Below are 26,921 nucleotides of genomic sequence, written 5' to 3'. Positions count from 1 at the left end.
TCTCAAACATTTAAAAAGCGTAGAAGAGTTCACTGATACTTGGCCCTGACGCTGTGTGACATGAATATATACAGCTGTCTTAGGTAGAACACAGAAATAACACAGATAGCCCCAAGATTCATCACTTGACCTCTAAACCTAAATCTGCACGTCAAGTTTGAGTTAAATAGTTGTTTATGAGGAAAATTTATTGACATCACACAGAATATAATGTTTGGTAGAACCTTATTTCACCTGGAATAACAAAACCCAAGAATTATGTGTTTTGAGAGGTTTGCATGTTTAGGCTGAACCCGCCTGGCTGAGGGCCGACCTCTTGGCCAGAGGATGAGGAGGCCGGGACCCCCCACAAAGAGAGGAGTGACTAAGGGGCAGCTGCAGAGGGGAGATGGGCTTGAGGAGGGATGCAGGAGATGTGTGTGAGGGAGAAAAGGGGATCACATACTGTATATACAGTGTACTGTAGGTGAGGAAATGACATCAGGAGTGATTACAAATTTGGCTACTGTCATCCCTCCTGAACTTTCATGATAAACTTACATCCTTCCTTACAGTCATGGACACCTTCTGCCCCAAAGCAAATGCAAAGAGGAGGGAGGCAATATCTTACAGACATGACTGTCTGCCCTTATTTCTACGTAATGAATGGAGATGAAGTACAGAGAGCGAGAGTACAATGAGATTCTTCAAGCACCTCCAACAATATCCAGCTTGTCACTGGCAGCTAGGAGGCAAAAAATTACTGAAAAAGGAACTAATCAACAAAACCTTAAATAGCAAAGATGCAACAAAGAATTCAAACATTTACAGTTGCATGCTAATTGAAATTGCAGAGTTGCTATGGAAACAGTAACCAGGATAAAGCTAAAGTGATACTGGTATCAGGCCCATGAGAGTCAACCATTTTTCTTTTACTATGTGTTCTTCTCAGACAACCACACTGGCGATTTTGAAACATTCCACTAAAATGTTATTTACAAATATTTATGGTACCCACCTTTCTTAATTTCAAGCATTAATTTCTATGCCCTAGGAAACGGATCATTAGCTGATCACAGTTAGATATCTTTGCTCTTCATTAGTTATGTAATTACCATGAGGGTTAAAAATATTAAAAGATTAAGACACAGAAACAGACCACAATACATTGACGTGTCTTAGCAGGATACAGAAAGGGCCTGCAGTCAGAGCAGCTTCTCATTTTGTTACACCATCATCTTCTTTGGTTCTGTCAAAGTGGCAAATAGCCACCCTGTTCAGTTATCATTATCACTGGGACACGTGAACTGATGAGATCGTTATTAAAATGTTCACTGCACTGCACAAATGAATAACATACTGACATTTTTAACATGAAAGAAACGTCTCAGACCATACCAAAGATAAGGTAAACTTTCTTTCTCTGAAACTTTTATTACCTTCTGAGATATGAACTATACTGTTAAGTATAAAAATTAAGAAAATACATTTTGTAAAATTTTTCAGTTGTTATCAGTTTGGCAAAAAGTCCATTAAAACTCACAAGCTGACTAAGAACTATCGATTTCCAGTCAGAGGATTAAAACCTTTTTTAAATTGAACTTTATCCCTGAGGCTGAAATTATACTTCTCCAGGTGGCTCTCTGAGCTACATGTAGAGCCTTTTCCACACATTCAGAGAAGCTGAAGAAGTACACTTTTCTGTTTTAACTTTGAACTTTATGAACAGTTTTGGTCACAGATTCTCATAATCAGCTCAGAGAAGAGGAACCAGGTTCCTCCTGGGGCTTAAAAGAAAAGTCCAACACTGAGAGGTTGAAGAAAAGAATCTGCTTGGTCTTGAACAGAGACGACTACAAGGGGTAATGATACCAGAGTTCAAAATGCTCAAAAGCCAAAGTCAACCTGGCAGGATTCTTCAGAATGAACAGTGAAACACAAACAGGAGAAAGCATTTTACATGAAGTGCTGAGGGAATCTGGAACTAACTATGTTGGAAGAAACGTCAACAAAGAGAGAAGAGGTATTCATCAGTGTGTGTTGCATAAAACTTTGTTCAGGGTGGGGAAGACAGGCTGTCAAATTAAAATGCACAAACATACACATTTGAATAAGTAGCTGCTAGTCCTATGAGAGCAGTGCTATAGATAGTGCCAGAGGAACAAAAGGAGTTCAGTGTTTCATTACCCTATTGCATTTTCTTTTAGCCAATGATTGCTTTTCCAATTTGTAAAGCTAACTAACTGTTAGTCTTGCTTGTATTGTGTGAAATATTGTCTGTTTGGACTATTTCTTTAATGGATGCCATTCAGCGTAACGCCAGTTCTCCAGTGCAGGGATTGTGACTAACAACACAGCAGTGATTTGAAATGAGCCATGAAAATGCAGACTACACATTATGAGAGCTGCTCTTAGGGGTCTCTGTAAAGTCAGTTTTAATAGTTTTTCTTTCTTAAGACATGAGTAGTTGAATAGACAATGAATGAATGTGGAATTGTATAATCCATCATGTAGATGATGCACTATATAGACAGGAAAGATATAGAGCCAATAAAATATCTTACTAGGTCTGACATATCTTTTCATATTAAAGCTTATTGCCTTCCTGAAGCAATTCTGTATATTTCTTCAGCTTTACAGAAAGTCCAGTGATGGCCTTCCGAAAAAACAATATACTAGTTTTCAAGGCTTTCTAAAATATTCTAGTGTTCACTGTAAGATTTTTTATATTATTTTAAATATTTATTTTCCATAGGCTCAGACATGTGCAAAAAGCCACCAATCCTAAATTCTGAAAAGGACTATGTACAGGTTATTATACCAAACATTAATAACCCTACAGAGATATCTGTAGTTTTTTTTTGTATGTACAGAAGATTCATTATATAAGAAAACACTCTTAGAAAATGCTTAAAAAACATGAACAGTAAGAACAATAAGTAATTTTTTTTTCAAGTACACTGTTCATATACAACAAATACTATGTTTGAAAGCACATGGAAGCAAAATCACTGCCTAATAGATCCAAAAGCATCGACAGGAAAACATGAGTGAATATGTTTGTAACATACAGGTACAGTTCATTACACTTGAGCACTGCACCAGGAGACAACGTGGATGCGTTTAGAAATGCAGCTCTCTTCTATAGAACAGTAAAGTCAAGCCTGGAAAATTGGTTCATAGGAACCCCGGAGGCGCAGCTGTGACTGTCAGGCTTCTCGGGCAGCAGCACAGCGACTCGCTGCGGAGCAGCGTCTGGCGACGGCGTCACTGACCTCAGGCAGCCGGTGGCGTTGCGCAGCACCTGCGAGGAGTGGAGCTGCAGCTTGCGGTCCTCCTGGTGGGGGGAGCTGTCCAGGCCGGAGTGGGGGATGATCACTGCGTTGGTCAGCACGGCCAGCGCGTCCTGGATGATCGGCATCTTCAGCGCGTCGCAGGAGGACAGGTTCCACAGCACACCTGCAAGCGCACACAGACAGAGCACAGAGCACTGAGCCCATGAGGACAGGTTCCACAGCACACCTGCAAGCGCACACAGACAGAGCACAGAGCACTGAGCCCATGAGGACAGGTTCCACAGCACACCTGCAAGCGCACACAGACAGAGCACAGAGCACTGAGCCCATGAGGACAGGTTCCACAGCACACCTGCAAGCGCACACAGACAGAGCACAGAGCACTGAGAGCACAAGCACAGTGGCCTGTTGTTCCACAGCATGCCTGCAGTCGCACACAGATGAAGTGCTGAGCGTAGGAGCAAAGCTCCTGTCTTGTTGTAGGACAGTGTCGGAAATGTGAACAACCTCTAAGAATTTGAAATCACCGCTTCTGAGTACACAGGCTGAGCCTTGGCCTCCTGAAGCCTCAACACAGCCAGGGCCAGGGCCAGGGCCAGAACTGAGATCTGTGCAGTGTCCCACTGTCCTTTTCTCCCTCTTTTCCATTCTTTGATGAGTAAAGAATTTTTATTTTTCTATGAGAGACAGTCAAGTCTCTTCTGCTTTACCTCAGACAGTAAGACAAATCTGCATAAAATCTGTGTCTTGAGCTCTGTCACAGATAAATTTATAAACAAGTCTATAAGATAGTTATGCATTTTTTAATTTAAGGTACACATGCACAAGGAATGTGATATGTGCTGTACAATATTATTTTCTACCTGAACACCTTAATAATTTTATTCAGGTACTGACTTAATAAGTTAAAAATTCCTTATTAGTATGTTGTGAAGGAATATCTCCAGAATGTTAGGATATACTGTATGCTGTAGTTAAAATTGTAGAATTTAAATCATGTGGTGATATCTTAAAATTACACAATGCACTAGAAAGGACTGAATTAGAATATTGTGTACAGTTTTTTAAGGTCACCAGCTTAAAAAAATATGGTTGTTCTGGATTCAATCCAGAGAAAAGCAATCTGATACATTCCCAGACTTAAAGGTCTGTCCTACACTGACAGGCTAACAGATCTAATCTAAATCTTAGACAAGACTGCTAAGGGGATCTAATTCAAGTATTAAAAATCCTCAAGGGTACTCTATTAATAAAGACAGCCCGTTGGACTTCTTCAGGATCGATAGTGAAACATAAATCAGAGGACAGACATGGAAATTGAGCACAGAAGGCACTACTTTATAGAAAGTGCTATGGAAGTCTGGAGCAAACTATTTTGGGAGAAAAGTAATAGCTTTATAGTAACTTTTTTTGTAATACCAGCTGACTGCTTCAGGTCAGTGAAAGAGGAGACACTTCTTTACACAGGGGGTTTTGAGACTCAGGAGTATGTTGAAGCTGATACCCTTGCTTCTTTCAAGAAACAGCTGGACAAGATCTCGGGGTCATATGCATACTTGAAACTTAACTGTGCTAGGTATACTTCATTCATTATTACCCATCTTTATGTAAATAAATATTTAGTCTATCCAATGGAAAGTTTGAATCAAGTTGGGTTGCTTAACGGGAGATAGAAAAATGTTATTTTAAGTCAAGAAATCCTAAAAGATGTCTTTTAAGACCAGTCTCACACCCTCAAATTACAAGCAAATAAAGATGTTTATTATGAGAAGGATGGCATATTTTCAAGTTTAACAAAAACAGCTGGCACAGAATTTTCTAGACATCCAGGAATCTCCCTCCAAAATTGGTTTTACCAGATAATACAGATTTGTTTTCCTAACAGCTACCATAACATAACTAGTCAGCTGAGGGGACTCGGCCTCACCAGCCCCAGGGGGGATCCCAGTCTCAGTCCGCAGCGGGTGCAGCCCAGCCTGGGCCCAACCGGCCTACAGAGAACTCAGCAAAGTCCGGTCCGGTCTGGAGAGCTGCCCCACCCTGCCCGCACTAAAGGTGATAATTCCTGGACTCTAAGGCGGCCAATCGCAGATATAACTGCAATGAAGATATTGTCAGAGGAAAGCATCTCCTGTACAGTATGTACAGTACCACCATAGTTCCCCATAAATGCTGGATTTTAGGCTCTGTAACATATTTATCAGACCATTCAGACAGGAAACTCATTTTCACCTTGGTACATCTCACTGCCAAGCAGAAAAAACACCCTGTACAGTACACACGTCTGTCATCGATTGCTGTGCGCTGTGATTAACTACAGTTACACGCTGATGCACAAGAAAAAGGCAACGGTCTGTGTTTCACATCAATATCTCATTGGAGAAAAACAACATCAACATCATCTTCATCACAATAGTGTAATTTCTGGGGACGTTTCCAGAATCTCACACTAAAATGTCATTTACAACTGAATTAGTGAGCATACAGGTTTGCTGTTTGTTTTTGTAGTATTTTTTTCGCACAAATTGGAGAGTATTGTTCGCTTGCATTTACAATATACACAGGTCATCTAGTTAAAAAAATGACAAATGACAGATGCTCATTTTTGTATTTGAGTTCAGTTAAAATGAAAAAAAAATGTTGATGAAGATGTGGCTATTCCCTGCTGGAGTAATAAATATTGCTTCTGTAATGTCTGCATTCTTTTCATCCTGAAAATATACTATGGTTCACATTTCCTTTTACTGTATATTTTGTGATGTCAAGAAAGGGCGTCACTTTAACAGACCATATTAACTAATACTCCAAGGCAGTCACAGCATTTACTTTGTTGAGGCTTAAGCAGTTTATTTTCCAATTTTAGTTTTTAGTAATGTAGTGTCTCATTTCTGCAAGTTAAAATCATTTTTATTGAATCAGTAGATTCCATTTCCTTGCCATGCACAATCAATGTGCACTTAGGTGTTACTCGACCAGTTTCCTGTGCTTCTTTACGATCGTAATCAACAGCTGTCGCAGTCATAATTGGAGACTTGCTTGTGCTCTTGCGTTTGTACTAGCTGAAAAAATTCAATTTGCAAGGCTCTGGATTTCACCTGCACGAGGCAAAAACAATAGCAGGGGAATCTGAAATGGGATGGAAAGGCTCTGCTTTTCTCAAACAAACTGATGGCTAAGCTATATATTGTAGGAGATTGCTCGCTCACTAAGCCAACCAAGAGGAGCTCTGGTCAGGGCTCTGGGCTCTGAAATGGAAGGCTGTGGATTTGGGGTTGCTGCTGTGTCACACTTAAGCAAGGTACTGTAATTCACTCAGAGTGTTCGAGCCCAGCTGCGGATACAGATGTGAGTTTCTCTACATACTGTACAAGCATCAGGCAGATAAACGCGTAGAGAGTTCTGGCTGAGCTTTGCAAGAGTTGTGTGCCGATTCCCCCCAATGTAAGGAGGGAATAGGGGTGCAAGAAGGCTGCACCAGGGTGCAGAGGGCTGAGGATTAAAGATTATGGCAACAAACGAGCTGGGAGAACAAGGCTGGGAGGGGCTGTTGCTTCTCCTCCTCTGCACCGTGCAGATGAACCTGCAGCCGCCCCAGCCCTTGGTGGTGGGAGGTCATTCCAGCCAGCTGGCTGGGCAGATGTCGTTTTCTCAATTGGTGGTAAGAGTTTCATCTGGTATCTTATTTACTCAAAATCTTTCTGCTGGTTTTCCTACACAAATCACTGTAACACGTGAAATGTCCTGCCCATTATAGATACGTGGGAGGTCAGATGTTCCATCTTTGGTGGAAGCCCTAACCCTTTAAACACTTATACACTTTGCTCTTGTGCTAAGTAATTATTGTACTAGTAATTATTTTATGAAGGTCTACTGGCTTTAAATCCAGATTTTTATATTCTATATACTGTACATCTGTGCTATGCATATAGAGCTGAAGATTGAAAGGTTCTCCATTCCATTCAATGAGCTAAATTTATATATTGATATTTTTTATTAAAATTACTGTTAGATTAAATACTTTGCTCACTGTATCTGTTTTGGGTTCATAATTATAGTCTGAATAACACATTGACTGGATGAGCACCAGAGGAGTACTGTATAATACTGCGCTTGTACTGTACAGCAATGTGTTGTTCGACATAGCTACATAACTTAACAGTTTTTTCAACACCTAATCATAACCATCTATAAAAAGAAAACCAGAGACAGTGTTGAAATAAAAAACAATTAAGAAAAAAACATTCATGTAAAAAGTCTCTAATAAATCATTAGCAGGGCAAGGAACCTGGCATCTGCTACATACTGTACGTAGATCTGAGTAGCAACATTTTAAATTAAAAAAGTAAACTTCCTGGCAGTGAGTGAAAAGAGATAGATAAATCATGTTGTGTCACAATAGGAGTTGTAGCTGCTTGGATTTATATAAATAGTAATCGGTAAAACTGCTGACAAAGAACATTCTACAGCAAATAAAAAGAAAAAAACAAAACAAAACAAAACAAAAGAGTTTCTGGAAGGTAAGCAAAGTAGATTATTTTCCAAATATCTTTCTTAAAGGAATGAGGCACATCTCAACAACAATCTCTGTAGCGGCATCAAAGACTTTTTTGGGGGGTTTGAGGAGTACAGAGTGTATCTTGTTTAGAACAGGATAAACAAGGGAAGTCATGCAGAGTAAAAGAAAAGGACGTGCAGACGTGAGCACTGTGCCTTAGCATTTTTTAGCAATTTTGTTCTTTTTTTTTCAGGTGAATGGTAACTGGTGAAACACAATTCATAAAAGAAAACACATCCACTTAAGAATAGCCACACAATTCGGTTAATGTAGCTGTTGACATGCTAAAAAGACAATGACTGGAGCACATACTGTAAAATGGATGAGGCCTTCTAAAAAACACCACACAGCAGAATATACTCAATGGAAATTTACACGAAATTGTGCATTTTGATATCAGATTAATACACTGTATTTGCTATTAAAGTCAATTAGATTTATATAATGGTACCCTTTGTAGTAACCCCACAGAAGAGAAATTATGAAAGAAGGCTGTCCTGTCAGACAGCTATGGTGTTTTAAAGGGGAAAACTAATTCAGAAAAAAGTGTGACTGTTGAAAGAAAGAAGATTGAAAAGTATAAAATCCCTCACTTTGGGGTCGCAGTGCTCTTGCTGTGCAGCAGGTACAGGTATTTGTACTTCACACAGGAACTATGTGTGGAACTGTGGATTTCAACTGGAACAGAGCAAGAGAGGGAGCCAGTTCCTTCGTGCACAGAGCGCGAGAAAAGATCTTCTGACGCTTTGTAATACAAAGCCAGGGCTGCTGTTTTCTTGACGTTAGAGAGCAGAGCAGGGGATTCAGAATGGAATGTGGACGTGTGGAAATGAATGGCTCACACTTCGGCTGATGTTCACACTGATGAGGATTTTGAATGAATGAAGAAACTAACAGGCAAATAAATAAAGACCCTAAGGCAGTTATTCAGAGTAAGGAGCTAAGCTGGCTAAGAGCAGTAGCTACTGAGAAAAATATATTTTTTTACAGTAGTTCATAAACAATATCACTCAGCATTCAATGATTGTACGGGAAACAAGACACATCGTCGGATCTATATATCAATGCAAAAGGGAAGCTACTGAACACCAGACTCACATGACTATGTTATCAGATCGGGTCATCTTCATGGTGAATTATGGAGAAGGTTTAAAAAAGAGAAAGCAGACTATAGTATACTCAAAGTTGTTGAGGTGCTGTTGAGCAAAGAACAGTGAAAATTATCAGATAAGCTGGATACCTACGTTCTTTACTCCGAATTTCTTTTATTAAATGCTGTCAGTGTTTTGACATACAAAAGCCTCATGAAGTAATAAAATTGAAAATAAAATAATAAAGTAATAGTAATAAAATAATCTGAGTAATGAAGAAAGAACAACATGCTAAGATGCTGTAGCAACTGGTTATTCCTGTTCTGCATGTCCAACAATACTGCCTCCAAAATACAGTAGTTTAGTAAATTTGTTGTGATGAATGCCATGGTTGCGTGATTCAAATAAACACACCAGGCTCTGCAGTACATTATTACTCATCCCTGTGTGTAAACGCTAATGCAGGAGTCATGCCCAAGACACTGTGTCCTGTGGGCTCTTCAATACTTCAGAAGTGACTGAAGTCAAGAGAGCACTGCGAACTCATCTTTACCTCAGCCGCTTCTGCCACAGCATTCCTCCGCACACATGCTTTTCAAATCGAATCCTTTGCGGTTATTTTTTATTTGTATTTTTCTCTTGCACGCTTATCAGCATGTTCTTTATAAGCTCTTAACGTGTTTCATTAGATAATGGATTATTCAGCAGTTTTATAACTGGGGGGCATTTCCCCTTAAATGAAAAAAGGAAAAATAATGAGCATAATCACTATGAACCCTCAGTGTTTTAGAATCTCTTTAAGTTTAATGCGATTTTAGCATTATAATACTAAATAAGGCACATTAGAGGCTTATCCTTGAACATCATTCACTTTCTGCTACAGCATAATAAATTCACCCTCAATACAAGGTTGCGATTATCTGTGCAGTCACTGTGAAAACATTCACAGCGATTCCAGATAAGCCAGCTAATGTCTCTTGCTCATCCATAGAAAACAAAAGTTTGGATTACTTTAATTCTATTTGAAATCAGGAGTCGTTTTAGAAAGCTTGGGACAGTGAGAGAAAATGAATACGGCACTTAGCTTGGTTAGATATTGCAGTTCATGGTTTCAACAAAGCCTGAGAAAGGCTGAAGATTATGCAAATCTACAAAACCAAACAAAGCGTAATAGACTGGAAAGGTAGCAACCCTTCAGTGACCCACACTGCAATGCTTTTGAAGATCCTATTTGGTCTGGTTTTATCTGTAAAATTTCAATTATCATGCTCAATGTCTGCTCATTTAGTAATATAGTGTAAGTCAGTCCCCTCTTCCACCATCACACACTGTATAATTAAGTAATTCCAGTCAAGCACAATGCATATCTCTGTGTTAAGGAAGACAGAACCACAAGGGAGCATTGATTAAATGTATGCCATGACTGAGCTGTGGGCATCTGAGAAGTGGCCTTTGGTCTGTAGCCAATTAAGAGGACTGGACTTGCGTGTCACCTTCAGGACACTGCATTCAATTGCAGGATTAAATGAACATATAGTGTCTGACAATCAAAGCCAAAAGCACACAAGTTCAGCTGTATGCAAGTTCAGCTAAGCGAGACTCCAAGAGATGAACCAACTAAAAAAAAAATAACCTTCCGCATTGACAAAGATGACCTTCAACAGCCTTTCACACTGAAATTTGCAGCACACTTCTCACTTAATTCAAAACCCCCAGAAGTAATTTTTCTCCTGATTACAATCATGGTCAAAAGCATGCAGTTGGGTGATGTCATCTTTTATTTGCTGTGTGAATGGGACTGCCTCATCTATTATTTTTCATGCTTCTCCTACCTAAATGTGTTCTTGATTGGGATATTTAAATTTATCCAAAGCTACTGGGTACATGGCTGGCAACTTGAGTGAGGTGCCTTAGTCAAGGGTACAAAAGCAACACTTCAGCAGGGATGTGAACCCACAAATTTCCAGCTATGAGCCCCAAGACTGCTCCAGTCACTATCTGCAGCTACTGTATGTGCCACCTTCAGCCCAGCCAAAGTTCCTCTTGAACACAGTGCTCACCTTCACACCTGGAAAACCTGTTATGATGCTTTACACTCAAGGCATACAGTATATGAGACTTTGGCCTTTTTAAGCTACATGTTCCTTATTTTGGAGAACATCTGAAGAAGGTGGTTCATGTTTTTTCTTTGACTGCATCATTCTAACGGGCTTTAGGATCAGCCAGGTGCTGAGACTACTGACTAACCATCAGCAGCAAAGTTGTACAAACGAGCACTGATTTCAAACAGCTGAGCCAGTTTTCTGTGAGCTCCTTGCCTCTCACTGCAGAAGAGAAAAATATCCTCATTCTGTCATTTTTTAATTCATGCCCTGTTATGGAAAATTATTTTGCTGTAAGCAACTGAATGTTACATTAAAAAATCCCATGTTTGTGGAAATCATTAAAAGAATCTGAAGTTAGCTTTAAGTGTTTCTTTAAAATACCAAAACATGGTTGCTACTGTAAATTAAACTTAATTGCTTCCTGGGGGGAATCCATGTGCAATAAAAGCAATGCAATTTTCTGTGTTTTGCCCAGATTTCAGTTACATGCCATGTTTGAGATTTTGCAAATGCCACAGCGATAAAGGGTGTCTTTCAGCAGAATGCAGCCACATTCCTTTGAAGTTCTAGATTGGAAGGAGACTCTGTTCACCAGAGAGTTGAAATAGGTTAATATCAACACTCAAGCTCCTTCGCTGAAGTATCAAATCATGCTTAGCATCCCTAGAGAAACAGGCAGGAGGCAAGGAGGCAGGCTGTTTGCTGAAATTCTCCCAGGGGTTGCTGCCGGGTAGTCACATTTCTGTTCAGAGTCTGAAAGTCATCAGGGTGACCAAGATCAAGAGGATTAAAACAAGGGTTTTAATCACTGATCACACCAAGCCAGAAAAATTCTGTTAGGCTGAGTTGAAAGTAAGATTCTTAAGATACATTGTCAAGCCTTTGTGTTACACTGAAACCACAGTCAGAAAACAAATAGAAAGGTACAGTACAGTTCCCAGACCTGTAACTGTTGTTAAGGATCAATGCGTGAATCAAGACAGCACTTTCTCTGCAAATGACTGGTCTAAAATTCAAATGGCTCTGTGTTTCCAGTGGAGTGTGATTATCGATAAAAATTGGCTCCAAGTCATACTTTCAACCAGAATCCACATGCCAGGACTCTCTGGAAGCACTTGCAAAAGGTCAGTGCGAATGCTGTCTTGCATATTGACAGTCCTTATTGGCTGAATTTTATGCTTTCTGCACTAACTTTTATGAATAGGCAAGTGAGAATTTCTAGCCTCGGGAATTACAAAGGCCCATGCTGTATTTTGATTAACCCCATGATGCGTCAGATGCATCACACTAGATGATAGTACTGCAAATTGCTCTTGTACCGAAACATTTTTACATGGTGGATTTTGTCTATCATCACTTGTACACTGTACATGACTTGTTTGGTCTTTGTACTGTAAATTTTAAAATATATTCAGGAGAAATCGCAGAACATGGCATCTTAGAGGTATGTCGCCTCATTGATATATATCCACGGTCTTATCTATATACTAAAAGAGTGGCATACCTCACTTATTACTACTGACATGCTGATACTGGCTTTCACATCAGAAGCATCACTGCAGTAAAATGGAAGACAAACTAATTTGCATTTCAAATAGTGAGAGAAACTAAAATGTTCTGGCACTGCACCCTGAGTCCTCATGCAGTGACAACTGGTACTGTTCATTTATTCCGTACGACTTTTAAATAAACTCTTCTGCAGTCACACCAATCACTGACCTCAGGTAATCATTTTAATAAAGTCATTTGACTATTTGGAGTTTTGAATCTACTGAGTATGACAACAAAACACTACTGAGGTTTATCTTATTTCCTTTCCTTTCCTTAATTATTTAAGAAGTGGAACAAAATATGTTTAGGAAGAAGTGAAGGTTTATTCCATGCTGAAAAGAGAAGTAAAGAAACACTTTCTCTTGTCAGCATGGAATAAACCTTTACTTGTTCCTTTGCAGCCTACGCATACTGATGCAGCTACCTACTGTACTTAAAATATGTTTATGTTTTTAACACTGTAAGGTTATTTTAAAGTAATTTTTGCATGATGATATCCATTTTTTCCTCTTGTGCTGTGCTTTTTCATTCATTTTAGTTGTACCCAGCTGCTAAGTTACAGCGTACACATAACTAGGAAGATGAGATTCCCCCCGTCTCCCTGGACAGCAGAGAACTCCTTAAGGAGAGATTTAATGTTTCTTTCAGGCCACCTCTGTCCTCACCACCCCCTGTAGGGGCTGGCTCTGCCTCCAATTCAACAGCTCCAAAAATAAAGCTAGAATACAGGTACTGTACATCATACTAAAATCTCTTTGTAATATTAGATGTCTCTGCCATTGATGTGTTCTTAAATTTTTAATACTAAGCACAATGCACCCAGGCTGGGGAGATACCATATGGTAGTAAATAGATATGAGCTTCAGGTAGTTTCTTCAGCTCATGGAAACAGCTACATACACTTTGTGCACCACTGTGCATGTGAGGGTTCTGCTGTGGGAAAGAAGGACCAGCGGTTTAATTGTGCAAGAGTCCAGAGAGGAAATCCATATCCTTCACTGTCCTGAGAGCAGAGAGGAATCCACAGAGACTGGGCGGCCTATCGAAATTGAGCTGCACCTCCAATGTCTTGCATTTCACAGGTGAAAAGGGGGGAAATCTTAATAATCTTCCGTGTGCCCACCACAGTGTTTCAAGCCTGCATACTGTAAATCCTCATGACAAGATCATTAAAACATCATAAGGAAATTTACTGCCATAAGACAGAAGGGACTGAAACACACTTTTTCAGAGGATAGGAAAGGGATGTGTTTACTGTACAGTACATTAAATCCATATGAACCCAGGAACAGCTTAAATGTAAAGAAAATAAAAATCACAGGTACTGTAGTGTGTCATGAAAAATATTGAAAAGAACACATTCTTACTCTTGTAACTGTTGACAAAGCGACTCCTGGGGCCCCTAAGTGTGAAAATGGCCCAGAGGGACGTGGTGAAACGTGAGAAAGTGTGCCCAGTGCCTGTGCTGTCACTAATTCTGTCACTGCAGAACCCAGGAGCCGTAGCACTCAGTATCGCCTCCACACACATGGCACCCAATTACCATCCCTGAACCACAAAGAACATGAAAGGTGCTGTCTGCACAGGACAACAACCCATTTAGAGGGCGGAAAACACCAGCTCCCCATACTATTTCAGATGAAGATGGTGCGGTTTATGTCAGACAAGGGTGATAACCTTGAAGCCCATCCAAAGGTCAAGGCTTGGAATAGATTTCCTCTGCTCCACTACCTCCACCTCCCCTGCCTTGATTGATGTCTACAGAACACAATTCTACTTATCAGTGCCATGCAAGAAACGGAGAATAAGATAAAACATGCTTGGGCCAGTCCACTTTGCTGGGAGCTTTAAGAAAAGAGATTGAAAAATACTAAAAGGAAAAAAAAACTAGCCATTAAGGTCAAACGTATTTTGCTTTCACACGTTCTGTTTATCCTCAGAGAAAATCGGGTGCATTGGTCATAATGACATTCTGTGGCAAATGATAAGAAAGGTTATCATGTGTAGGAAGTCTCACAACCAGTTTTCTAAAGCACATTTCGAAATCTGCACTCAACAAGTTTATTCTTCTAGTCTGTTAATTTATGATATTGATATTTATGAAATCGCTCTGTGATGTGATATTTGGTCTGATTTGAGTGTTTAAGTTTACAACAACTGATTCACTTTTGTAGCTACTGCATGCTTGCATTGGCAATCAACATCACGCAGACTCATATAAATCTCAGTGAAATCCTATTAAGAAGCTGCACATAAACCACTAGCTTATGCAGCGGGTTATCATCAACTGAAAAGGTAAATGAAATCGGGGACACATTTTATTGACTTTTACCTCTTTGACGTTTTTGTTTTTTTTTCCAGTCTAAAAGCTATAGCCAGATTTCAGAAACTGAACTAGCTGAGACATGAGAGTCACATGAAATGCTGGGTCTGGCCAGAGTCAGTAGACTGTTTCAGAAATCCAGTCATCATTCCATCAATTCATTGCAAAGGTTAAAATTTTAGCTGCAGCAATAGACAGTGAATGACCTGGGTATTCCTGTCTGTCTCGGCAGATTGTATATACAGTACAGTGCAGTACAGTGTCTGACAGGGAGGCATGTTATCGTGGTGGGTGGTGCTGGTTTCATTACACCTACCAATAACATGCAAAATGGGTTTTATTGATTGCTTTGAATTGTGCTGAAAATGTTTTAGTACTAGTAAAAAAAAAGGTGACTTGCATGCTCGGCTCCACACAGCCAGGCCCAGCAGAGCCAATCTGTTTGCTCAGCAAATCAAATGCACCAACTTCGGCAGCATGTGTGGAGGTCTTCAGTAGCGTAACCTAGTGTAATGTGTGTGGCTACACAGTGACTCCTTCTTCCTCAGGTTTATACATTTTCCAATATCCTGATCGTGCGATTCAGCTTCCAGTTGTCCTCTTCATTTTATCCACTTATCCATTTTCTAAACGCTTTGTCGAATGCAGGGTCCCAGAAAGTGTCTAGCACCGTCGCAGGGAGCACACAGACACAAACACACACATACTCACACCCAGGGCCAATTTTCCCAGAAGCCAATTGGCCTTCCAGTATGCCTTTGGACTGTGGGAGGAAACCCGATCCACACATGGGGAGAACACATAAACTCCACACAGACGGGACCCTCACACCAGGCCCAGCGCTGTGAAACAGCAACACTAACCACCGCACCGCCATGCTGCCCCATCTCTCCAGGCTATCCATCTATGCCTTTATTTAAAAAACACCAATTTAGAACATAAGGTTTTTCTAGGCGAAATGCTAATGTTTATCCATTCATTCTCAAACTTATAAGTGGCGTCAATGGCCCCTCACCTGGGGGTAATTTATAATTACCCAGCAGCTGACATTCCAATGACTTAATTAATCTTTACATCAGCTTCGCTGGAGTGTCTAGACCAGCATCTGGAGGCTTTGCCCTGGACTGCAGATTAGTCAGGTCATTCTAATTTACTCATGAACAGGCCTCTAATCATAAGATCAAATGAGTGGGCTGAAGCAAAAATTGCGAAAGTTAGAAGACACACGATGAATTAAAAATGATTTGACCAGACTACCTCTTAAAGCACAGCTTTCTCTGGAGTACTGCAGCCTCTGTGTACTTGTGCTGTTAAACACATTTTTTTATTTATTAATTATTTACTTTGTGGCAAAGATATACAGTAGCTGTTAGCTTCCCCTTTTCATTTTATACTCCACATTCATTTCAGAATACTGGCAGAATGCCATTTTGCTGATGTTGTATTTCACCCAGGAATATATCAGCTATACTCTTTTGCTTTGTGAATCCACAAGTGTACAGTACAGTATGTGTGCTGATACTGTTTGAACCTCATTTCACATTCCAGTCTACAACAGGCTGTTGAGAATAAAATCAGTTCTAATTTATCTCATTATTTAGGTGGGAGGAGCCTGTGGTGATGGGAGATTGGACAGCATAGTCTGAGGAACAAATAAGAAGCCAGTTTTCTCCTCATGAAAATCATGTCATACAAGATGAGCATTTAACTGGATTAACAATGGCAGCAAGCTACTGTTATAAAAGTTACTTATATGATATGCAGGCTTCATTGTTGTCAAGTATGTAATCACAGTTTTGATGGATATTTCCACTTTCTAATTCAATTCAAAATAACTGCACAGCCTCAATTCGGTGAGTCCTTGCTCCGGGTACTTAACTAGACTCTTCTGTACAAATATGCCTTGTGAGCCAGGCTGTCAGTTCTCAATATTTCTTCAAAAGGCTAAGCTTAAATATGTTAGCCGTGGTCAATTGAATGGATTAATTGAGAATGAAAAATATGACTAACTATATGAAAGAACACAATGACGTGAGGAGCAAAGACTGATTCCTTAAGCTGGTCTTTCATCCATAATAATAAACGTTCAAGCCCCCTTTTTCCTTGAGACGTCATTCAGAGGGTATTTCAGTTTCATCAAGAGGACGAGTGAGAAGAATAAAGATGGCAGCTCCCGTCAAAACTAATCTGCATCGCGAACAATGTCAGCAGTTGAAAATCATTCACTCAAAACCGAATCAAGGCAAGACTACTGATATCGTTGTTATCAAAAAAATAGATTACAGTATTTTTAGCTAAGAACATGGTTTGGGATAATTACGCCATGTCGATGTGAGTTGCCTTCGTTCTGGTGCCTTTTCTAATCAATAACAATATCTGAATCCATAGGCAAATCAACCTATGGCAAACATATAAATTAATTTGTATCTCTTTCTTCCATTTTTAATTTAGAAAACAGGTAAAAATTGATTATGTTTTAATGTGTATATAGTTACTGTAACACCAGTGTTGAGGAACATAAATTACAATGGCAAATTATTTGATTAGAAACATTTTACTTCTAATTTTTTTTCTAAATTTAAGAAGGAGCTGGAGTAAATTACTTTAATGGCTAATGTCCTACAGTACTTTACATAGTATTTAGACACACACACTACGTAGATCATTGTAACCATAGCTGTTTTAACATTATTTTACTGCAAACTGATTGATTATTCTTACAAGCAAACATGTGGGATACATGCACCCAAGTCTTTTTCTGTCTTCTTTCAGACTTGGCAACATTACAACCTCTCTTTCACTCAGCATCTCAGTCAGAGGTTCCTCTAGAGGTTGTTTCTGTCACATCCTGTCCCTGGTGCTCACAAAGCAAGGCTACGTTATTTAGTTAAAGAGAGTCCTGGATGTCAGATGACATGCCAGGCCTGGATGGATATCGAAGAACCTGTGATACTCAGCAGTGCAGAACACAGCTGAACACGGGTGTTATCCTCACATTAGTCCAACAACAGAGTTGCCTTAGTGCATTAAACTTTGTTTTTTAAAAACAAAGACTTTGTTTTTTCTTTGTTCTGTATTCTGAGTTTATCAAAGCTATTAAATGTTGTGGACAAGATTCCAGAGGACAAGATTCCAGAAGTCATAACAACACTGGTACAACCACTGCTGTGCAAATTATAATTTGTCTCCTCTAGACAATGTGAGGAAGCAATACAAAAGGCAAACAAAATGTTAGGCTAAACTGTATAGTTAACATTTTAGAATATACAGTAAATGAAGGAACAGCATATTAAAATTATACCATGCACTGCTAAAACCTCAATTACAATTTTGAATTGTACACAATTTTTCTCAGCACCATACAAATTCATTCTGTAATCCATTCAGAGAACAAAAACAACCAGATACATTCCTGTGCCTAAAAGAAGGTTCTACACTACCAGGCCAAAAGAACTGAATCTCTTCAGTCTTGAGAGAAGCCTACAAGGGCACATGGGTCATGTTTTCCAGATCCTCTAAGACACTGACTTCTTCAGCGACAGCGGTGAAGTCATCTGAGACCAGAAGGAGACCATGATAAGTGGTATGATAAGTAATTACCAGAGAAGATTCAACCACAGCAGGACCTTTTTAATAATTATATATAAAAATCAAGCCTTTCAACCTTTTCAGGAGAGAGTCACAGGAAATGGAGCTTCTCTTGACATAGTGACAGAATTCATTTTCAGCAAGTCAGGCTGTTGCCACTCAGAGAAGTTGTTTTATTTATTTTTTACATAGTTATACAAAACAGAATTTAAAGTCTTTGATTTCTTTGTGTGATAACTGTTAGCTGCCAGGACCATTTTTTTCCCATTGGACGTGATGTGATACTGTAACATGATCAGTCAATTAGGATGCACGCATCCCCCAGACCCATTTCATGCTACAAATCATAGCTCTTTTATTTCAAGTGACAGCCAATTAAAGGGGAGTGGTAGGTGAAGGACATCAAGAACATAGACAGAAATAACCCTGGGGGCATCAGTTTACAGCTCTTACAGCTCTGCAGGACAAAGTCACTCCTGACCGAGACACCTCCCCCATTTCAACTCCAAACCGGAGGAGTTGTTCTGTGGCGCAGATGATGGCCACAGGAAGCTCTACCCATTAAACATATTGAGATGAGCCCATATTTATTTGAGGGCACCAGAGCTGACTCAATAAAGACACATTTTCAGAAATGTGTTCTTGTATATTATTATTAGGGACAGTAATAGTCACAATAACAATGACAGTAATAGAGTGGGTTCTATATATACTGTATACTATATCCAATGCATTTATCTAGAGGATCACAGGATAAGAATTATTCGCACAACTCAGTTTGAGTAATAAAATTGTATGGAACACAGATTGTTAGCTATGAACACAGATGAATAAACTACTGACTGTAGCTGTAAATTTTGAGTGGATGCTGAATCAACCTCTTTCTAAAATGTGCGAGGGAAACTTTACCCCAAAGAAAGCTCAGTCTCCACTCTCTTTACAATTTCCTGACTAAAGCTCAAAGGAGAGGTGAGTCACCAGAAACTTACAACCATTACTTCTTGGTTCATTTTGTTTTTAATATGATTTCATCTTAATAACAACAACACTACATAACAATTCAACATTTTGGCAGCTTTCCCTACCATCTGAAATAAATATTGGTCTTAAAACGAATGAAATATTTTTAGTTTTGCCAACTGTGAGTGCAAATCCTTACTTTTGGTGCATATATTTTACAAACTGCATTGAACGTCGAAACCAACACTATGGTTTTTTAGTTGCTTCGCAGGCACCAGAAAAAAAAAAGAAACCCATACTCTTTGTAATTTCACTCCTCTCTATGACGGAGTAATTCCTATAAGGTAATATAATAAACGAAATGATTTCTCAGTGACGCCCCGGACTTTCTGAAGCCCTGCAGGCGTGCCAGTGGGTCATGTCCCGGCGGCATGTCTGCGCCTCGTGTCCGAGCTCACCTGTGACCAGCTCCCTGATCTCCACGTCCGCTGTCTTCCGCAGCAGCCGGACCAGCGCAGGAATCCCCCCGCAGTTCTTCAGCGCGATCTTGTTGTCGTCGTTCGCCTTCCCGTAGACCAGGTTCCTCAGGGCTCCGCAGGCACTCCTGTGCACCTCGCCCATGCGGTGATCCAGCAGGTCCACGAGCAGCTGAATCCCCCCTTGTCTCCGGATCTGCAGGGACAGACGGGAAAGGAGGCTTTTTATGACATCTGTCTCTTCGTTTTCTGGAATCTCACGGCACAGGAGCGTGTTGGAAGAGAAGCTACGCTGTGCAGACCAGGCTCCTGGAACACACTGTGACTTTTGCCAGTCATTAAGACAAGAATGATCTGCTCTCGGGAAGCCAGAGAAAGCAACTGGTAGGGACAGATGTAATTATTTGGCACATTACTGGTTATTTCTCCCCTACCCTGAATACCGCTACTTCGCAAAGCCATTAGCAGAGTCAAACCAAGCTGATTCCTTCAAAAGGGACAGCACGAGCCAGGGACACAGGTGGGAGCCATGGAGAACTGTATTTAAAACTGTGAACAGGGGGCACTAGCATTTCTTTACCCAGATTCTTGTGGGGATGTGGAACATGCTGCCCAGCCACGTGGTTGAAGCCGATACCTTGGCTTCTTTCAAGAAACGACCAGATAACATCCTTGGATCTGTCAAGCACTAACTACCTGAAGCGACAGACGGGCCAGGTGGCTTTCTCTCCTTTGTAAACTTTCGCATGTTCTGAAGCAACTGCCTAATTAAGCACTTAGGAGAATCCATGGAGTTGCCTGTGTCTCCTCTTGCCGATTGGCCAGGCTGTTGTCCAGCTTGCTGTGGCTCTACTTGGTATGCAAGAGTGATGGAAGATGGATGAACATATTACTGGCATAAATATACATGTATTATTTGCAGATTATACACAGGAATGATATTTGTCCCTCACTACCACAGCTGGTGTATCTAAACTGCTCTGTATTAAGGACAGAACTACTTCTATTGGAATTCAGATGCGATTAGCTGCTAGGAAGTGACAGTGATGGGATTCTGAATGCAGTGCCAAAGCCCGGCAGATGTACATTTCAGTATAATCTGCCAAAACAAATCAATAACATTGCTCTATATCTGTCTTCTAATTAGGACGGGTTTAGTAGGACATGAGTATATCTCAGATGGTGGACAGACAGCTTGTTTTATTGACTAATTTGAATCTATGAAAATGCTTCCATTGTCAAGTTATGTGAAGAAAACATGAACAATGAAAAAGTTTGCAGAAGGTTCCTAGTCTTAGTGAAGCTCAAGTGACAGCAAACTCATCTTGACTTATTGCACGTCAATACGAGAAAATTCTAGGACCTTGCCAGACATACAGTACTTTTGGCAAACAATTCAATTGTGCTTCTTCATTTTTAAAATTGCCTCAGAAGTGGATGCTAAGGTGCTCCTTCCTGTAGGGTGACATTCTGACCCCTGTTTGGGGCGTGGCTGGTGCCGGAGAGATGGCGGAGAGATGGCCGGAGAGATGGCGGAAACTTGGGAAAGAGCACCGGAGCTGAGGCAGCCCGGATTCTAGCAGCACCAGGGGGAATAACAGGATGGTGACTGAGCTTCACTCCACCCTGGAACGGTCTGAGTGTAGGACTGGAGCCTGATGGCAAACTTCACACTGTAGCGCTCTCAGCAAAACACACCTCTGAAATCCTGCCTCTGATGAACTCTTTGCACACGTGCCAGCTCATGCTGTAAGACATCTTTGCAATGTAGACATTAGCTACTGTGTGACACATGTGAATGATCCTCTCAAAAGAAGAGTGATTAGTAATTGACAACTATTAATAATACATGACATGTGAAGACAATTTCTTCCTTTGCTACCTCAATTTCTTGCAGACAACTAAACACCATGATCTGCTATCTGGCTTGCTGTAGTTAGTTATTTCACTGCTCTTTGACCGGGAACTGTATTTCTGAGATAATTTGTAAGCAACAACAACAAAATAGGAACCATCTCAGTGAGACTGCTGGGAAGAATAGCAATTTTTTTCATTGCCCCTAATTATCTGAAAAGAAAAGCAGAGGAAGAAACACTGAGAGCCGTCCAGCTGATCGGAAAAAAAATCACCACATTTCCATTGCAGCACGCATTTCACGCAGGTGGAAAAAGACTGTGCTTGTTTCAGGTCAAAGGCACTTTCACTGAAGCAGCATGTTAATCGGTTCCCAGACCTAACTGATGGATGTTTAACCTTCAGTTACAATAACCCTTAATTAAATCTTGTCCTGTGGAGAAAGGGTGCTATTTAATGTGTGCTGCCGTCCCTAGCACAAGCACTTCCTGTAATTATTTCAACAACGCTCAGAAACTGTTAATGACAGAGCACAGATTCAATCAATCCCAACTTTACTCAGACCAGACACCACTTTTAATAATAAATACGTGAGGAGGGGGGGCAGTGTTGGTCCGCTGATGTCTTCATCGTCTCCACATTGTCTTGCCCAGGTAGGGTCTTCAGCATCAGTACCCTGCTGAGAGAGGATTCCCCACCGCTCCACCGTAAAGAGAGTGACTGCCGCTCTCTCCACTGCCGGTGGTTTCACTGTTCAGTGATGTGTTCTGTGTGATCTCAATGGCACTTCTGCATGGTCTCAATGACACAATATGAAAAGCAGCAATGATTTTCAATGCTTCCTGCGCAGGGAAGATTAATTTACTATCCTGCTGTACTGAATCACGTTTTCATGTTTTTCCAGCTTTGGTTTTATGGGTCTCACTCACTGAATTTTTAAATTATGCTGGACATCGAGATCATGCTCATCTGGAGGAGTCGTATATTAATTTTTACTTTTATTTTGTGTTCCTCTGTAGAACTTGACAACTTGCAGCAACCAAATCAAATCAGAAGAGTCGGAAGTGGAGATGGTGCATAGAGCAATGAGATTAGTGGAAACGTATGGCATGAAGGAACCTTTTTTTTAAATCAACGAGATAGTATTCAGTTCTGTTCTTCAGTAGAATAATATTATACCTTTGATCAGGCCTAGCATTAGCAGGGAAGTGAAGCAAAGTAACCAGAGGTATTTGACAGATTTACATAACGCAATATTTACAATGATCCTGCTTTCTTTTGAAAACTTATTTTGGGAAAGAAAGGTGCAATTTCTGAAGGAGAACTTTCTGTAACTTACAGAGTTAGATCTGAAGAAAGATGACGTCATTCATGAATCTGAATTTATGGACACATAATGGCATAATTTACATATATGATAATTACTCATTATGAGTCTTCAAATCATATCACAACACAGCTGGCTGTGCAGCTTCCTGTCCCTGAGCAACCTGGAGCTATCTGGAGCCTGTCACGTACCCTCGCATTTTGACTTCTGATACTGCTGCTTCTATTTCTTTTTCACTTATCATTATGACCTGAATGGAAATTTAAACGATGCATTTCCCATACTTGAACAATTGAGAAGTGAAATACAAACACATTATACTCTTATAATGTATCAATATAGAATGTATCACATGTAAAAGATAATGCTGGTTAAAGAAGTTCGCAGGCCGACCTGAACAGTAAGGGGCCCAGATGTACCGTACCAAAGTGTGACAATAATTACATTCTTATCTATAAAAGCACAATATCCCTGTGTTGATTTTACACGGCGGTATTGGTAGAATAGTCACAGGTTTCTCAGACATTCTCCCTCTAAGTGTGCTCTGTCTACCTTCAGATAAATCTGGAGCCCACCCCTGCACAGACAGCAGTGGAGAAGACCGCAATACCACACCAAGGAGACTATAACATCTGGGCTAAGATCAAGGGATCAGTCTGACTTTTTCCAACCTGAGGACGAAGGCGTTTTACAGTATTTTATATTCAATTGCAAACATCTGGGATAAGAAACAGCAAATTCTATACCAAATCCTAGGACGCACAGCTGAAATCTGGTCACTTTTCCATTGTCCTTCTCCATGAAATTCTGCAAACCGGGGCAGGGACTTTTGCCATTTGCCATTTTTCATTATTCCACTTACATACTCCATATATCACTAGCGACACACAAAACATTTTTGCATGAACTATCCTGAATAACACAGGACATCTACAGAATGTTTTTTTTACTTAAATAAAACTTTGCACATACAGCTCATGTTCAGAATGTGCTTCCAACTGGGAGAAAGGGGACTGCAATCTCAGCTTGGTTTTTCAATGTATCCTTGTGCATGCCGCAGCTTGAAAAATACATTTTCTACAGACAGGATCAAAGATGTTCTATTTATGGAAGAGTGCGGTCTCTCCCATCCTCCTGAAGATTTTGTTTTTAATCTAGAGGAGTGCATAATAGGGGCAGCACTTTGGCGCAGTGGTTAGCATTGCTGCCTCACAGCACTGCGGCCCTGGGTTGAGCTCCTGGGGTTAGTGTGTTCTCCCTGTGTTTGTGTGGGTTTCCTCCCACAGTCCAAAAGCATACTGGTAGGTTAGTTGGCTTCTGGGAAAACCAGCCCTGGTGTGAGTGTGTGTGTTTGTACTTGTGTCGGCTGTGTGATAAACTGGCATCCCCTCCAGGGTGTATCCTGCTTTGAGCCTGTTGCTTGCCAGGATAGGCTCCGGCTCCCCGCGACCCTGAATTGAACAAAGCAGTTAGAAAATGGATGGGGTGTATAACAGGCTGTTCTGGAATTAATTATTTAGCTTTGCTGTTTGTTTATTCAGTGCAGCTCTTACCACAGGGACCGCACTTAATGGCTTACTGTTGACGTCTGATCTGACTGTTTTTAAACAGATTCAGATACATGTATATTTATTCTTTCAGTTTATTTTCCACCACCTTACAAACCATTAAGTCTTAGAGAAACAATTACTGGGCTCAGGTGCCTCAGATTCTTGTCAATAGTGTTTTTTCTTTCTGTGTGGCTGCTCCTTTAGAAGCTATTAATACAGTTAGTGTTCTGGAAAGCAGTATCACATTTGGTGGAGCAACAGCTCAGGATCTTGAGACTAGGACAGAATTCTGTCTTGAGTAGCGTCTGATTTACCAATGGAGATACTGTGAATACTGTGTATGCAGATACGATCTCGTCACACCATCAGAACACCTTCACAACACTCTAGCATAAGCGTTTCCAGCAGCCCAGCTGACAGTGGCTCTGTGCTCTCTCACTGCTCTCTCAGTTCTCTCTGCTCTCTGTTCTCTCACTACTCTCCCTCTCTGTTCTCTTCTCTCTCACTGCTCTCTGACTACTCTCTCTCTGCTCTCTCTCTTCTCTTTTCTCTCTCTCTCACTGCTCTCTCTCTGTTCTCTGCTCTCTCACTGCTCTATCTGCTCTCACTGAAAATAATGATAAAGTTTCTTTATTAGCCCTATACAATTTCTTGCATTAGGAATTCGTCTTTTCGCATACCCCAGCTTTTCTCCATGAGACACAGACACACAGACAGGGAGAGAAGATTGGGGTTAGAGCGCAGGGTCAGCCATTGTATGGCGCCCCTGGAGCAGTTGGGGTTAAGGGCCTTGCTCAGGGGCCCAACGGAGTAGGATTCCTCTGCCGGCCACGGGATTTGAACCGGCAACCTTCAGCTCTCACTGCTCTCTCTCTCACTGCTCTCTCTGCGGGGAGCCACCCCACTGTGCTGAAGCACTGCTGAGTGATACAGGCTCACCTTCAGGCTCTCGCCACTGGGACCATGGTGTCTTTACATTAGCATAGCTCATCATTTGTATTCCGGCTCTAGGCAAACTGGAGGACAACAAGGGCTCCATCAATCCATCAACGCTGCTATTTAAGTTCCTCCTGGAACAACCTGTTTCCCAGTCACGACTAAACTGTTCCACAGCAGTTCTCTGACATCCCAGAGGAATTAGGTCTTTGCTTTCTGGTGTCTCCAGTTAACACACACATTTACATATGTACTGTGCCCATGGATCCTGGATAACAAAGGCTGATTAATGCCCATCCTGATGTTTATATAGCTTTCGTCCAGGAAGTGTAAAAAACAGGGATTTCCAGGGACTGTCATATCAAATAAAATACATCTTATTGTGTCCATTAGTTCTCCTCCTGGTACAAGCAAAAAGACTTCTAACGTTTTCTGGAAGGAGCTCTTATCAACAGGCACAACATGGACAGGACACGTGCTTGAAATGTCAGCCACGCTCTGAGCAAAGAATTGTTCCCTCTCTTCTCCATCAGAGTGGGACTCCTGTCTGTGCCCTTGGAGGATTCCTGCTGCGGCTGGGGAATCTGTCCACCGTATCAAGCGATGACCACAGATAAACTGGCTCTCTCCTGTGTTGAAAAGCCTTGTTTTACAACTTTTCAGCTGATAAGTGCACACTGGTACTGAACATTTTTTTGCAAAACAACATAATGAAAAATACAGAGCAGTGCAAAGAGACTTTGTGGTACGAACAAAAAAATGTGAGGAAAGGGAAAGAAAGGTGCAAAAAATCATCACATTCCTTAAAGGGACATAGAAATTTGCCATATACTCACTTATTAATCCTTTACAATATAAATCAAGTTCCTTCAATAATTATTTAAAAATAATTTTTCGTCTTGTTTAAATTCGGAACTGTGTCAGAGTGTGTTGGTTTCAAATGATCAAGTAAAGCATGTTGAAAGCAGAAAGAGGAAACTAGAAAGTAGAAGTTTCTGTCAAATCTATTTCTATCATTTCTGTCTACTGAAAAGGAGAAATAAGCTTATTCTTTCCACTTTCCACTGTGAAATTAACTTTAACTTTCACTTGCTCTCATGCTGTAAATGTCAGAATTCTGCAGGTACAGTAGGTTTATTATCAGGCGTTTCCTCAGTATGTAAATTACTTCATTATTTTTGAGGTCAGTTCCAAGACAAAGAAATTAAAGATGGTCAATTCCTTCAAACTTCTCTCCCAGTCTGCGATATCACATGCTAAAATGAGCACTGGCCCTTAGTCGACTTTCTTGTCATATCTTCAGAAAGGTCATGTCTTCAGACACACCAGG

The 26,921-nt window shown here is 40.6% G+C and overlaps 1 protein-coding gene across 1 annotated transcript in view; it reads right to left on the bottom strand.

Moving 5' to 3' along the window:
* The window catches only part of LOC148833189 (catenin delta-2-like), a 313,017-nt gene that overhangs the window by 70,482 nt on the left and 215,614 nt on the right, over nt 1–26,921 (bottom strand). Inside the window, exons 12-13 of the mRNA XM_088918834.1 lie at nt 19,907–20,120; nt 3,255–3,438 (exon numbers count right to left, since the gene is read on the bottom strand). Coding sequence (XP_088774960.1) covers nt 3,255–3,438; nt 19,907–20,120 — 398 coding nt within the window. The remainder of the gene's footprint in view (nt 1–3,254; nt 3,439–19,906; nt 20,121–26,921) is intronic.

The sequence above is a fragment of the Atractosteus spatula genome, chromosome 6, assembly GCF_055471065.1.
Source record: "Atractosteus spatula isolate fAtrSpa1 chromosome 6, fAtrSpa1.hap1, whole genome shotgun sequence".
NCBI classification, from domain to species: domain Eukaryota; kingdom Metazoa; phylum Chordata; class Actinopteri; order Semionotiformes; family Lepisosteidae; genus Atractosteus; species Atractosteus spatula.
This window is presented reverse-complemented; position numbering and strand designations above follow the sequence as displayed.